Source organism: Prionailurus bengalensis, chromosome B4 (assembly GCF_016509475.1).
Source record: "Prionailurus bengalensis isolate Pbe53 chromosome B4, Fcat_Pben_1.1_paternal_pri, whole genome shotgun sequence".
NCBI classification, from domain to species: Eukaryota; Metazoa; Chordata; class Mammalia; order Carnivora; family Felidae; genus Prionailurus; species Prionailurus bengalensis.
This window is the reverse complement of record NC_057358.1, coordinates 24,641,710-24,657,366: the sequence shown is the minus strand read 5'-3', so window position 1 is coordinate 24,657,366 and position 15,657 is coordinate 24,641,710. Positions and strand designations below refer to the sequence as shown.

General features: G+C 42.6%; 1 protein-coding gene across 5 annotated transcripts in view; it reads right to left on the bottom strand.

The window, feature by feature from the left end:
* Positions 1-15,657, bottom strand: part of PDSS1 (decaprenyl diphosphate synthase subunit 1) — a 42,843-nt gene that overhangs the window by 17,845 nt on the left and 9,341 nt on the right. For 4 of the 5 annotated variants that reach the window (XR_006294756.1, XM_043564884.1, XM_043564883.1 and 1 more), the window contains 3 exons: positions 6,738-6,879; positions 3,518-3,629; positions 3,309-3,418 (listed from right to left, as the gene is read on the bottom strand). Coding sequence is in view for 3 of the 5 variants with exons in the window: in XM_043564884.1 (XP_043420819.1) it covers positions 3,309-3,418; positions 3,518-3,629; positions 6,738-6,879 (364 nt within the window). In the remaining 2 variants the exon portion in view is untranslated. Of the gene's footprint in view, positions 1-3,304; positions 3,419-3,517; positions 3,630-6,737; positions 6,880-15,657 lie in introns of all 5 variants that reach the window. The other variant, XR_006294757.1, reaches the window with a different exon arrangement.

Here is a 15,657-nt window from a genome sequence, read left to right as displayed (position 1 = left end):
CAATTTATAACGAATATGTGTGCTATAACGTCTCTGGCTTCCTAAGCAGAGCATTGTGACCACACCACGATCAAGGCTTTCCTTGGTGCCTTGGGTCCATGTCCTTGGCCCTTCGTAGGGTTTGATCATCTGCAAGCTTCACTTAACGCCCTAGTGTACCTTATGAGGTTGGCTCTCCATCGTCATGGAGATTTTGACCATCAAAGGTATGATGATCAATGAAGGGTTTATGTAGCAACTTTATGGCACCCTTTTAAAATGAGTGATTCTTTTATTTAGCATTCTAATGTCTACCATATTTTCAGCCAACTCTCTTTTTATTTAAAAAAAAAATGTTATTTATTCATTTGAGAAAGTGAGAGAGTGCATGAGCTGGGGAGGGTCAGAGAGAGAGAATCCTAAGCAGGCTCCATGCTGCCAGCGCAGAGCCTGATGCAGGGCTCAAACTCACGAACTGTGAGATCATGACCTGAGCTGAAATCAAGAGCCAGATGCTCAACCAACTGAGCCACCCCGATGCCCCAGCCATCTCTCTTTAAAAAACCACACAGGCAATTCTTTGCAAAAAATATTGGCCCTTTCACTAAAGACAAAAATGGCTGAAGTCATGGCCAGCATGTTCTACATAATTCACATTTCTTAGTGTTTCAATTTTGTGTTTTTAGGAAGAAAATGTCTGCATTCTTTTAGGATTCACAATTATCCATTTCTTGACGCTTTTCAGAATGGAGACACTATTGGAAAGGGGCCTTTTTCACTGAAGAGACCTGAGGAAAAGTGCTCTTTAACCGCAGGAATGTTGAGAGAGCATCATGGCAGCAATGTCCATCTGTCCCCTGAAGGTCTCCCTCTGTTGCTGCTTTGATCGCAACCTACTTGCCAGGTTTCATCTCTGCCACATTGGTTACGCGGAGGTATGGTTAGATGAGTAATCCTATGAAGAGAACTGGCTCTCATTTAGGGGCTAGAACCAAATACCACATGTTGTATAAGGACAATACTGACTTTTTTTTTGAGAGAGTGTGAGCAGGGGAGGGACAGAGAGGGGGAGGACAGAGGATCTGAAGTGGGTTCTGCGCTGATAGCAGCAAGGCCCAATGCAGGGCTTGAACTCATGAACTGTGAGACCATGCCCTGAGTCGCACTTGGATGCTCAATCGCCTGAGCCACCCAGGTGCCCCAAGAATACTGGCTTTAAAAAAAAGAAGAGTGCTCTTCAGCAAATGGTGCTGGGAAAACTGGACAGCGACATGCAGAAGAATGAACCTGGACCACTTTCTTACACCATACACAAAAATAAACTCTAAATGGGTGAAAGACCTAAACAAGACAGGAAGCCATCAAAATCCTCGAGGAGAAAGCAGGCAAAAACCTCTTTGACCTTACCCGCAGCAACTTCTTACTCAACATGGTCTCTGGAAGCAAGGGAAACAAAAGTAAAAACTAACTACTGGGACCTCATCAAAATAAAAAGCTTCTGCACAGAGAAGGAAACAATCAGCAAAACTAAAAGGCAATCAACGGAATAGGAGAAGATATTTGCAAATGACATATCAGATAAAGGGTTAGTATCCAAAATCTATAAAGAACTTGTCAAACTCAACACCCAAAAAACAAATAATCCAGTGAAGAAAAGGGCAAAAGATATGGATAGCTACTTCTCCAAAGAAGACATCCAGATGGAAAACAGACACATGAAAAAATGCCCAACATAACTCATCATCAGGGAAATGCAAATTAAAACCACAATGAGATACCACCTCACACCTGTCAGAATGGCTAAAAATAAATAGGCAACAAAAGATGTTGGCAAGGATGCAGAGAGGAGGAACCCTTTTGCACTGCTGGTGGGAAGGCAAACTGGTGTAGCCACTCTGGAAAACAGTATGGAGGTTCCTCAAAAAATTAAAAATAGAACTACCCTACAAGCCAGCAATTGCACTACTAGGCATTTACCCAAGGGATACAGGTGTGCTGATTCAAAGGGGCACATGCACCCTGATGTTTATAGCAGTGATATCGATAATAGCCAAAGTATGGAGAGAGCCCAAATGTCCACTGATGGATGAATGGATAAAGAAGATGTGACATACATACATACATACATACACACACACACACACAGTGGAATACTACTCAGCGATGAAAAAGAAATGAAATCTTGCCATTTGCAACTACATGGATAGAACTGGAGGTATTATGCTAAGCGAAATTAGTCAGAGAAAGACAAATATATGAATTTACTCACATGAGGAATTTAAGATACAAAACAGATCAACATAAGGGAAGGGAAGCAAAACTAAAATAAAAACTGGGAGGGGGAAAAACATAAGAAACTTTTAAATACAGAGAACAAACTCAGGGTTGCTGGAGGGATTGTGGGTGGGGGGGATGGGTTAAATGGGTAAGGTATTAAGGAAGACACTTGTTGGGGATGAATCACTGGAATCTACTCCTGAAATCATTATTGTTGTACATATGCTAACTTGGATGTAAATTAAAAAATAAAAATAAATAAAAATAAAAGTGGCAGTAAATCCAAGCCAATGAAAAGCTGGACCCATGCCTCTCAGAATGGGAAAAAGAAAACATAAAAACAAGAAGACCAGAGGGAAGGCCAGGGAGGGAAATCAAGGGAGAGAAAAGTTATAGTGCACACTCGATTTACAGCTCAAAGAAAAATGGCTTGTTTATAGTTTATTCCCCAAAGATTGGAGGATCTACTACTCCTAATAAAGAACAAAGAAAACTAGGACAACCTAACAGGTATTTTTTCTTGGGCAGAAGTGCCCAATTCTTGATTTTGGCTCAGGTCACAATTCCAGGGTCATGAGACCGAACCCTGCGTCGGGCTTCGAGCTAGGAGCCTGCTTGAGATTCTCTCTCTCTTCCTCTGCACACCCCCCCCCCCCCCCGCAAACATAGCACTTTGTAACTTCTTAAGGCTAATATGTCAGAAATGGTATATGGTACAACAACCATGAAAGACATTATTCCACTAATCATGACAAGTTTTTCAACATGTTAAACAGTCTGGAGAGTAAACTGGGTGAAGATAGCTTATTCTGATTCTGTTCTTGGCGGGGAAGGATGAAGAGTGAATGCATGCACAGCAAAAGAAGACAGTGAACATGAAACCCACAGCAGAAGATCCCACTGTTTGGGGATGTAATTCTCTCAATGACCTCTTGGGATTCTGGTTACTATTTTAAGGTTCTCCAGTGAAATGTTTCCCAGGAAAATTAGCTCTCAAGAAAGAGCTATGAGGCATTTTTTTTTTAACGTGAACAAAGACAGAACGTACATACTGCTTTACAACTGTTGGCTATCAGACTGGCAGTCTTCTTGAAGGTCTTTTCAAGGTAGTGTGCGAATCTCTCGTTCTCATTTTCTTTTGACCCTAGCTGAAGAAACTCGCCTATAAAGAAAGAAAGGGGTAATTTGCGATACGGTTTGATTGCCTGGATAACTCTACTGAGACTGAATTAAAAAAGCAGCAGCGTCAGAATTAACCTACCACGCACCAAATCTTCAATAACTTGGGTTAAAATAGATATGACAGTTGTATTTCCGATCCGTGCCAGAGCTATAGATGCTGCAGAAAGAATTAGATCACCAGCGAGAACAGCCTAGAAAAGAAAAAAGAAAACAACTCAGAGAAAAGGATCGGAGCAGTGGAGCCAACAATGAAGCTGGCTCCTCAGAAGATAAATACAGAAAGGGAGGGAGGGTTCATCTTGGCCGTGAGTCTTCCCCTACCTCTTCCTCAGTAGGACTCTGCAATCGTCAGTTACAGGTTCGGCACATAGTGGGAATGGGATCAGTTCCCAGAGGTTACCCAGTCTCTCCAATCAGAGCTGAGGAAGTGGATGCGTGGAGATGGACAGGGTCAAACTCTCTCGCTTCATCCCTGGGCCCCACCAGGGTACAGTTGCCCTCAGACTGGCCGTGCTGGACACTTGCTCTTCGCTCACACCGTGCTGTTGTGTCTGTGCACCTATCATTTCTTCTACTCAGAAAGTCCTTCCCCTTCTTCACTGAGCTGACTCCTCTGCACAATTAGCACAGAGGACACTTCTAGGAAGTCCACTTGGATCTGCATGAGAACAGCACCCCGTGCATACTGCAGTCTTCTCATTTTTCTTCAACTACTGATTCCCTATCTACCAACTCCTTGAGGGCACAGGCTGGGAATGATCTCAGCCAGCACTTGGCACACCCCAGCGCCTGGCATTTTTCTCAATGAAAACCAAACCAGGGAATCCCGGCTCCAAGTTCAATGCTCTTTGCACTGTATTACACTGCTCCTCATTCTTAGATAAAATTTTTTGTAGTGAACACTAGATAATCAATATTTTTTCCAATCTTCTTTAGAGTGGGAGTAGATGCCCATACTGTATTTGTAGCTTATTAAAAATTATATATAACTGAATTACAGGCTGTAATTAAACAAACTCATTTTCATATTTAAAAATATGCCTACATTTTATGTTATAGTTATAAATGGTTGATCTCATAGACATTTTAATTCATAGAATTTTCAACATAACCACATTTTAAGTTTTTATTGTCTTTTCTCTGGTACCTAAAATTATGTTCAGTATGTTTACCTATTTATCATTTTATAGAACATACTGTACAAGGGATCTCAACATACACATATACATTAACAAAGTCATCATATACATTATGACATATACATGCACATATATGTCTATCTTTCAGCCACCCGTACATCATTTGCAGCTGGAGGGCTCAGGATCTCTAGGCTTTTACGTCTTTCCTCTCCTGGCCCTGGGGATCCCAGAGGCCAGAAGCTTCCAGCCTGTGAAAGTAAAGTCTCCAGACTGGGCACTGGGGAATGCTGGCTGAGGGGTTAAAGGAAAGAAGGGCTGGTACCCAGGCAGGGTACTGTGGGCTCCTGGAGCAGGTGCTGTGTGAATGGACTTTCAATGGACACACAGTACTTTTGGCTAAGAGGCGGTAAAGGGGAGGAGGCTTGCAGGCAGGCCTGTGTAAGGCAGACCAGTCACAGGCTGAAAGAGGCCCCCAACAGCAGAGATGATCACAGCGGGGACTAACTAGGCAGGGAGAAGGCCCGAATTTGTTGTTGTTGTTGGTGTTTTTTTTTAATTTTTATGTTTATTTTTGAGAGAGAGAGACACTGAGTGCGAATGGGAGAAGGGGAGAGGGAGAGGGAGACACAGAATCTGAAGCAGGCTCCAGGCTCCAAGCTGTCAGCACAGAGCCCGACGTGGGGCTCGAACTCACAAGCTGTGAGATCATGACGTGAGCCAAAGTCAGATGTGTAACCTACTGAACCACCCAGGTGCCCCCAGGATTTGTTCTCTTAACTAAGGCTTTAGGGACAGGCCCTGAGAACAGTTGACTCAGGGACATGTCATAAATGTACCCATGACCTCTCCAAAATGAAACTGCACTTCCCCCCATCCCCCCCCCCTTTTTTTAAAAACAACATTCTGGGGCGCCTGGGTGGCACAGTCGGTTAAGCGTCCGACTTCAGCCAGGTCACGATCTCGCGGTCCGTGAGTTCGAGCCCCGCGTCGGGCTCTGGGCTGATGGCTCAGAGCCTGGAGCCTGTTTCCAATTCTGTGTCTCCCTCTCTCTCTGCCCCTCCCCCGTTCATGCTCTGTCTCTCTCTGTCCCAAAAATAAATAAACGTTGAAAAAAAAATTAAAAAAAAAAATAAAATAAAAAATAAAAACAACATTCTGATGTATGGAATTCTGCCCATAGGACACAAGACCTTTCAATTTAAAATTTGAAATAAAAGATTTATAAATGAGATCTCAGGACTCGATTACACAGCAAAGTCATGTACAAGAAAGCAAAACCAGCACGTGAAGATAACAATTAATATATATTTCTTCTTTTTCATAGGGCAATTAGAAAATAGGAGGTAACCAGGTACTACAAATATGTGAGGGGAAGAAAAATAAATGTGTGAGGGAGGGGAAGGCGAGCCAAGGGAAACCTCGTTCACACTAATGTTTTATGTGTGCTTCAAACAGGCAGGGCGGCCACGGGAGGTGCGTGTGGAGGGGGCTGCCCGCATCACACGAAAGGCCTATACGTCTTCATGTTCATTTGTGCAGCTTCATTCCCATTCTTCAAACATGATTTAAACACTTTTAAGCAGAAGTCCCCAACTTATATACCCTTTCAAGAGATGCTGATAAAATACTATGGAAATATGCTTTAAAATATACATGTATGAACCAAACTCAATTATACAGCCCCTACAAAAGGTAGAATTTTCACAGTGTGTGTATATATCTTTCTACGTACCTATATTTAAAACAATATAATATTCACACACATATATTTTAGCTTTACTTAGTCACTTGTCATGACACTCTTCTACATGGCAGTCAATAGATAAAGAATCAAACTGAATCTGGGTACTCTGAGGCCAGAAGTAAAATGTATGAGTCCTCATGAAACATGCTTTTTGGATAACAACAAAAATCTCTTTGTCAATAACCAAAAGGAATTCTATGTAAAACTATGAATAACCAGAAATATTAAGTTCAGCTTTCTATGGTTTTCTCTATTAGCAAATGTCCGTACACAGACATGAATTCTATTTTGAAATTCGGAAGGCCGCATGTGAGGAAGCATACTTTACTTTTTAATGAGACAAATCTAAAAAATAAATGCAAACCAAAGAGTGTGTGGTTGGGTAAGAAGATTGAAAGGAAACTAAAACACCGTACCTTCTTTTCACCCCAGATCTTATTAACCGTGTGTTTTCCTCTCCGAGAACTTGCATCGTCGATGACATCGTCGTGTACCAGACTAGCAGTGTGGATCATTTCTGCAATTAAGGCTATGGAGCGCTGGTCTGCTTGCACGTCTCTAATTAACAGAAAGCAATGCTTTTTAACAGAGCCGCTGCCTATAACCTTCTCAGCAATCATCTTGTGAAAACTGGACATCCGATCTAGGATAAAGAACTTTATTTCTCTAAGAGAAACTGTATAAACACTTTGGCTTCCCTACAAAGCCATTTCTACCATTTGGAGAACATTTTAAAAATGTGTGAGCTACCCTGCCGAGGCTGTATTTTATAGACAGCACATTCAGAAGTAGAATTTGTATGATTAACAACAAAAAAGTTTAAACATCTCAGAAGTCTGGCCATGAGGCTGAAGAATCAGCTGTAGGCCCTAGAATCGTGGTCTTGGGTGTCTGGGGAAGCTCGTCAATTGTGATTAGGTTATAAGGAGATTTGGGGGCTTGGGGGGGAGGGGAGACAGGTTAAGAAGCACTCTGAAAAAGTATTCTAAAGAACCAACGATCAGTATGTTTAAAGCTTTTAATATTGTCTTAAATGAAATGTTTAGGAAGAAGACCTCAAGCACCCAGATAGAATTTTTGTCGAAACGGTCTTCCAATTCATACTTCACCCTGGCATTAGAAATAGAAACTTTTCTTTCCTAGCTTTAACACAATATACAGGATAAGCATTGTCAAGAAGATACATGGCTATGAGTTTTAGAGTTCAAAGGGAATGTGCCCCTTTTTAATCATCATCATTATCACAATCATCATCTATGGGAATTTTTAAAAGCTGAATTTTGAGAAAATCAAATTCGGGAAATAACCAACGGAATTATCTGAAACCGAAAACATATGCCTGACTTAAACGCATGGTAACGAAATGTTTCACTTATTCAATAGCTTCTTACTTTTCAAAATGTCATCATGTTACCTCTTCAGGGGGGAAAAGAGAGAAGGATGTTGAAACAGAACTTTTTCTTTAAAAAAAATAATCTAGGCTGAACATCTGCAAAAGATAGTGCCTATTCTAGAGCCTCACATTTAGCAGAAAGCTATGGAAAATGAGGCCCAAGTACATTAAAGATGCGGGTATTTAACTACAGACACTAAGTCAGCCTGAAGAGTACCTTCTGATCTCGCTTTAAATATCATTTTAAAATAGGGTGCTTTGCCGGCAACTCTCAGCTAAGAATTCAGAATTAAACCTCAGACCCTTCCAACTGCTTTTAGCCCAGAAATCAATTGCCAAGTGCAGCACATTATTTATTAACCTGCCACAATCCTAACAGTTCTAAATACTTCCAGATCACACCATGGTCTTTCAAGGAGGGAGAAGTAAAGCAACACGGGGTGGAGACCGGTTCTAACAACAGGACCGTAAATGAGAAAACGAAGGTTCCAATGGCTTCAAAGAGCTTGTTGTGAAACCCTTGATGAGACACTGCTCACAGGCCCTACGGTAGGAGGCTTGGACCTTAAATATCTTTTAGGTGAATGTACCGGACCCTACCTTGAGTTCAAATGCACAGGAAAAGAGGTAGACATTCACAGGTGTTTTGTATAAAGGCCATCTTTCAGATATTTTCACCATGGCATTTTGGTCTAATACACACTTCCTACTAGTTGGTAGCAGAACTTACCTTGAAAAACAACTGTGAGGGCCTCTCGCCTTCCTCATGCTTTCCTAAGCTGGGCACCACCTCCATTATCATAAACTCTGTCGGCAGACAGAGGTGTTCCTGCTGGGGAGTTGTGATGAAATGGCAGTGCTCACTGACACACTGGAGTTTTGTAATTTCAAGATATTAAAGACAAAGGTGTCTTAAAATATCTTGAAATGTCAACGACTACATGTATACAGAAAGGCCACTTTACGTGGCTAAATTACTGACTGTAATCAGGATTCTTTGTTAGAATGTTGTCTGGTATTGTGACACAGCCCATATGCAGAATAGACATTATTTCAGATGCTTTTTTAAAAAAAATGTTTATTTACTTTTGAGACAGTGAGCAAGCAGGGGAGGGGCAGAGAGAGGGAGACAGAGAATCCCAAGCAGGCTCTGCACTCTGAGTGCAGAGCCTGAAACTTGAAATCAAGAGTCAGACACATAAACAACAGCCACCCTCAGGTACCCCTGAGATGTTTTCTAATTGTATTTGATGTCCTTTTTCCTACACAACTAAGTTTTAATGTGTGCCAGCTTATATCCAGAAAATGCTGCCACTGCCTGTCCATAGCACAGCATAATGGCTGGAACCAAAATTTACAGATTACAGAAAACTCTCACACTATCTGTAAGATGAAAGCTCCAAAGTGACAAACTGAGTCATGCCTTCAGAAAGCTGGGCACCATTTCCACTTCTTACCATGACAGCTGACACATTCTCCTGGCTTCTGGGGGAGGTGCTGAGAAAAGCCAGACTGACAAGACAGCCTGAGAAAAGGAGCCCCTTGGTCTGAAAGTTGGCTGTGTCTCCCATACTTCACACATGGCGGAGCATGCGATGATTCGGCAAGCCCGTTGGGATATTTGTTTTTTTCCCCTTCATTAGATTTAAAGCAACATTTTTTATAATGGAATAGTTCAAGTGCAGACAAAAATAGATGTGACATGCCCCACCCCCATGTACGCTTGACTCAGTTTACATGTGATTTAAATAAAATGGTTTTTTCCTATTCACACTAATACATAATGTGAAATCTTAAACAAATTATAAGTAAACCCTCAGTGTGGGAAAATTGTCTCTAAACAGAAATTCAAACCTTGTCAATTGATTACTTTGGTTCAGAATGAATGAGGGTAGCAAATTTAAATAGTAAATGTGATTCCACTTTAAAAGCAGATATACAGAAGTTTCCACTCCCAACTCTACAGAAGCTGTATAAAAACCAGAACTCTCAAGTGGTATTTTATACAGAAGGCTCTATTTCTATTATAAAATGTTCTTTTTGTCTAACAATTCTAAAAGTGTTTCCCTTTGCTTGTTAGAACTCTGACAAGCTTAGTGTTTCTTAAATATATAACCCTTGTCCACCATGTCAGAATCCACACTCTTGAAAATGCAGACTGAGGAGTCAAAATCTGACAATGGGGCTCAGGAATCTGTATTTGGAAAAAGCATGTCAGGAGATTCTGATGCGCAAAGTTTGAAAAATGCTGTTCTATCAGGTATTCATTTGATTTACCACAAGCCACAAATGGAAGCTTTCCTAGAGAAAGAGTTTTGTTTTTGGTAAAAACTCTGCCTTTGCTGGCCCACTGCTGCACTGCCTCTGAAACAAGAGGCCACTCTCCTAAACATGACCTGGAACTTGGCAGGGGGGCAGGGGGACAGGGGGCAGCTAATGACTCCTCAAGTCCCTCCAGAGAGCAGAATGGCTCACCGGCTCACATGCAAAATCACGGAGGATGACCTCTCTTCCCTCTTATACTCTGCATCATTATGAATTTGAAAGGACATGACTGGATGCTTTTTTAGTTTAGTCTGAAAAAACTCACTACTTAAAATGCAAGCAGAGTCCTTTGCTATCAAATTCTTCAGGAGGCAAACTGCATTTCCTAGTTACCTGATGAAAACACACATATTCAAGTTTTCAGCATGCTGAACAATATATCCATATAGACTCAGGTAAGATTTTCTCTTTCTCTGTCACTGAACTGACTTGCTATAAGCTGGAGTCTTTTGCCTATGAAGACTGTGGGATGTGTCCTGCTTTACCTCTGGTCTGCTCGTGTCAGAACTGGTGGACGCAGAAGCGGCACCTCCAGAAGGAAAGGGAAGCCCGTCTGGGCCCCTCCCTGAGCTGATGTGACATGATGTAATGATGGGGCCTGTGTTAGTTTCCTGTGGCTGCTGTGACACATTACCACAAACTTGGGTGTGGTTTTTGTTTTTTTTCTTTTTTAAGTTTATTTATTTTGAGAGAGAGAGTGCGCACGGGAGGGGCAGAGAGCGAGAGAGAGAATCTCAAGCAGGCTCTGCACTGCCAGCACAGAGCCTGATGCGGGGCTGGAACTCACGAACTGTGAAATCATGACCTGAGCCGAAACCAAGAGTAGGACACTTAACCGAGTCAGCTAGGCACCGCCAAACTTGGTGGTTTAAATCAACAGAAACTCTCTCATAGTACTGGAGGCCAGAACACAGTTCCACGGAGCACCCCTCCACCCCTTCCAGCCACGGGCAGCTGTCTGCAGACTTTAGCTTATGGCCCTGGGACTTCAATCTTCAAAATCTCTCTGCTCCACCTTCACACGGCCCTCTCTTCTGTGTGCATCAACCTCCCTCTGCTTTCCTCTTATAGGGAGACACGTGACTGCACGTAAGACTCATCAGATAATCCTGGATAATGTCCCCATTTCAAGATTCTTAACTAAATCCCTTCTGCAAAGACCCTTTCTTGCTACATGACGTAACACAGGCTCCAAGGATGAAGATGTGTATACCTTTGGTGCGGCCATTTTTCAGCCTAACAGTTTATTTTTTATTAAAAAAAATTTTAATGTTTATTTTATTTTTGAGGGACAGAGAGACAGAGCACGAGCAGGAGAGGGGCATAGAGAGGGAGACCCAGAATCTGAAACAGGCTCCAGGCTCTGAGCTGTCAGCACAGAGCCTATGACGGGGCTTGAACCCACAAATCGTGAAATCATGACTTGAGCAGAAGTCAGAAGCTTAACTAACTAGGCCACCCAGGCACCCCCAGCCTAATGGTTTCTTACTTTCACTAGCCTCTTTTGCTGGTGCTCAAACATTTCCTTGTCAGGGATCAAATTCTTCAAATTACCTTTCACTGCACCTGTCTAAAATCTCCTTTTGTCCTCATAAGTGATCCTACACTGAAGTGTCTCATCTTCCACAGAGACATTCAGGTAGAATGAGCAGGAGAGCAGGGTTTCTGACCATCTCTCACTCTCTGCTTTTCATGCTTGGTGTCATCTTTCTGTTCCCTGGCCTCTGTCTCTGGCCTCTGCAATCTTGTTTCCTTTTCCTGTATTCCTTACAGGCATGTTGAGGATGCTATTGGCATGAACACCAAAGGTACTTTCCATCTAAAGAACAGCAGAGTGCAGGAGGGATACCTGAATTAGGAGGTCACTGGCTATCCACCTTCATAAACCCAAACAAGCACACCAGACTCAGTGGAGTCTATTTCTCTTGGTTGAGAACACAGTTTTAAGCTTGATCAGGAGTCATGAAGTTAGTAGTTCTGACATCAAGAGAACAGAATTGACATCCAAGAGCAGCTGCTCCTGATATTTACCTCCAGAGAGAACAGATGCCTGCAAAGCTGCATCACAGATGATGCAGGGTTCATGCTGTTTATTTTCTTGCCACCGAAGAAGCACTGCAGAAGTTTCGGGATCTTTGGAGCAACCCACCATGATGATGTCTTAGACCAACAACTTATCTAGGCAACAGATTCTGGGTGCTACTGAATTTACTCAGCACTTGGTTTTTTTTCAGACTGGGCACAGCGAATCCAAGCATAGTTGATTCCTTCAGTGATAAAATCCTGGTGTAGTAGGCGCCAGAAGAGGGTGCACATGTGTTTAAAAGCCCTATAGGCCTCTTGCTCTCACTCATGTTCTCCTTATACTTGAGCTTGACCTAACCAACGAAATGGATGACCGTCTGGTTATCAAAATCTTCTCCATCTCAGTAGGTGTCCTTTATTATAGACTCTACTTTAAGATCATTTTTGTCTTATCTTTTTTTTTTTTAATTGTAGAGAGAGCGGGGGAAGAGGGATAGAGGGAGAGAGAGAATCTTAAGCAGGCTTCACGCTCAGCAAGGAGCCTGATGCCGGGCCGAATCCCACGACCCTGGGATCATGATCTGAGCTGAAATCAAGAGTCAGATGCTCAACCGACTGAGCCACCCAGGGGCCCCTTAAGATCCTTTAAAAAAAAAAAAATTCTGTAACGGGACGCCTTGGTGCTTCAGTTGGTTGAGCATCTGACTTTGGCTCAGGTCATGATCTCATGGTTCGTTGAGTTCGAGCCCTACACCGGGTTTGCTGCTGTCAGCACAGAGCCCACTTGGGATCCTCTGTCCTCTTCTCTCTGTCCCTACCTCTTCCCCACTGGCACGTGCGCATGCTCTCTCTCTCTCTCAATAATAATAAACATTAAAAAAATTTCTGTTGCTTTTTATTAATTCTTGTTAACAGTCCATTTTATAACTGAACATTTTCAATACTTCTGAGCACCTCATGTGCTGCTGCTTCCATATATTTATCTTTTTAAAGCAGTATTTTTAAATGTCAGAAATTCCCTACCATATATAATTGAAAGCTGGCTAGATGACACACAATACGGACACAAACCTTTAAACAGTTGGTATTTTTTTTTTAAGCTGAAGAGACAGTATTTTGTAAAGACTGTTTTGTAAAGACTAAATCGAACCCCGATTCGGAATCTGAACAACCAGCAAGTACAACTACAAATTTTTCACAATACGATGCCACAACTTGCAGTTATCTCCTTAAGCCAACAGACATCTACATGCTAATCAGTATCTTTAAAACCCTCATTAAAAATGAAAGTGAACTGGGGTGCCTGGATGACTCACTTGTTTGAGTGACCAATTTGCACAATCAAGACAGATACCCACATGCCCCAGGCAGATACACACATGGCCAATAAAATATGGGCAGTCCTGTCACCCCAATCACTAGCAGCAATAGCCACTTCCAGTGCCGGAAGACTTCCACACAGGAACGGATGGTGCCAAGATCAATGACAAGAACAGATCCCTTCAATGAGGCAGCCGAGCAGAGGGTTTGGCTTGAGAAAGATGAGACACCACAGTTGTGCTGCAGCATTGAGCGAGTGGAGCGATTTTACAGAAATCATTTTTGATCTAATTTCTTTAATAAAGTAAGTCCTGACCTACAGTTAGTTTGCTGAGCTCTGTGGCAGGTTGGGTTCTCTGGGAAGTAGACTCTGAAGTTTAGAATACAGGATGCCTATCTATCCAGGAGTGCCCTGGGTGTCAACAGCTGGGAGGGGGAGAGGAGGAAACAGGCCTGGGTAGAGCGAGAAGTTTCTGCAGTGCAGGCCCATCCATAGCGTGCTCTGGAGCCACAATGGCCCCTCACCTCCTTCAATCCCTGAATGTGGGCTGGCTTGAGAAGTTCATGGCCTTCAGCAAGAGGATTTTCTGCAGCTAACATATTCTTGAAGAGGCTGAGAATTGAATGTTCTCTGTCAAGGAGACCTGGTCAGCACGGAGTCCTTCACTGAAGCAAGAGTTCTTCGATAAGAAGGATCTAGGTGGCGCATTTCAGAAGCACCCCAGCTGTTTTCTGGACCTTTCAGTCTGAATCACCTGTTGTGTGCACTCCTACTTTACCAGCCCAGGTACTGTAGTTATTAGGATACAGGCAAGAAATGTAAAGATTGAGACTTAAGCTCTTCAGGACCATATTACCTTTTGAGAATGTATTATAAGCTTCAGAGACCCTTCCCCCGAAAAATAGAAATACACAAAAAATTTTGTGTATAATTCTAAGGACTCACAGACCCCCATAACACCCACAGACCTCAGGTTAAGAAGTCTCAGTAATCTAGCAAAGAGTATTTAATGGACAGCTGAAAAGCTTAATAAAGGAAAAAGAAAAATCAATTAAAATCCCCATTGCTATTTTTTTTTTAATATTTATTTTGAGAGAGAGAGTGCATGTATGAGCGGGGGAGGGGCAGAGAGCGAGAGTGAGAGAATCCCAAGCAGGTTTTGAACTGTCAGCGCAGAGCCCGATTCGGGGCTCAATCCAACAAACCATATGATTAGGACCTGAGCAAAAATCAAGAGTTGGAGGCATAACAGACTGAGCCATCCAGGCATCCCTCCCCCTCGCTATTTCTTAGGTATCTGCTCTATTCAGTTTTCTAAAACCCTCACCAGGATTATTACTTACCTATGTAATACGTATTTCACAAACAAGAAGATAACATCTGATAAGCCACAGAGAAGCCATTAAACTTGGGTTGTCAAACAACAAAGCAGGGATCTCTCAATTCTCCCATCACTGGCAAACAAGCAGATGAAGTACTGGAATGGGTTCTAGTGCTACTGGGGCTTGGGAACGTCTCTGGCAGTGCTGGCTGCAAACAAGCTCTGTGGCTCCCGCCCCTGAATCTACAGCTACCTTTTGTCAATGTTGTTCTAGGTCTTTCTCAGCAAGCAGAGCCAGAAATGGCCCAGGTCTCCAGAAGCTCCCCGAGTCTCACACATCTGTTTGCTGTAAGAGGCACAGCTGGATATTTAGCTAATGATGAGCCTGATTCAAAAGGGCTTTTATGAAGCAAATATTCTCAAGATGCCGGATACTGTGGTATAGGACTTGAATGCATGCCACCACTGTGACTCCCACTCCAATGCCAGACACTGCCTCTACATTGTGTCTTTGGTGAGCCCTGCTCCAATCGCTTACGGGAGAATGAGGCCACAGCTAGAACACCCCAGAGATGGCAGTGTTGAACTTACTTTTTATTTTACTTAAGTCAACACTACCCACAACGTGGTGCTCGAACTCACAGCCCTAAAATCAAGAGTCACCTGCTCTACCGACCGAGCCAGCCAGGTGCCCCTCGAACTTAACTTTTTAAACGAGCAATGCCTTTGTTGTGTTATATCCTCCCAGGTTTTCTATAACTAATGGTTTATAGTTTCAGTAAGGGAAACTGAAAAAACTTGCAACCATGGGGAGAGCTGGAGAGGATTTGGAGTGATGCAGAATGTTTTCCTTCCCATGTCATCTCTGAGGGTAACAGACTGTATTACACATAAATCTGAGAAATAAAAATATAAACACACACTCTCTCTAGTCCAGTGGTTCTCGACAGG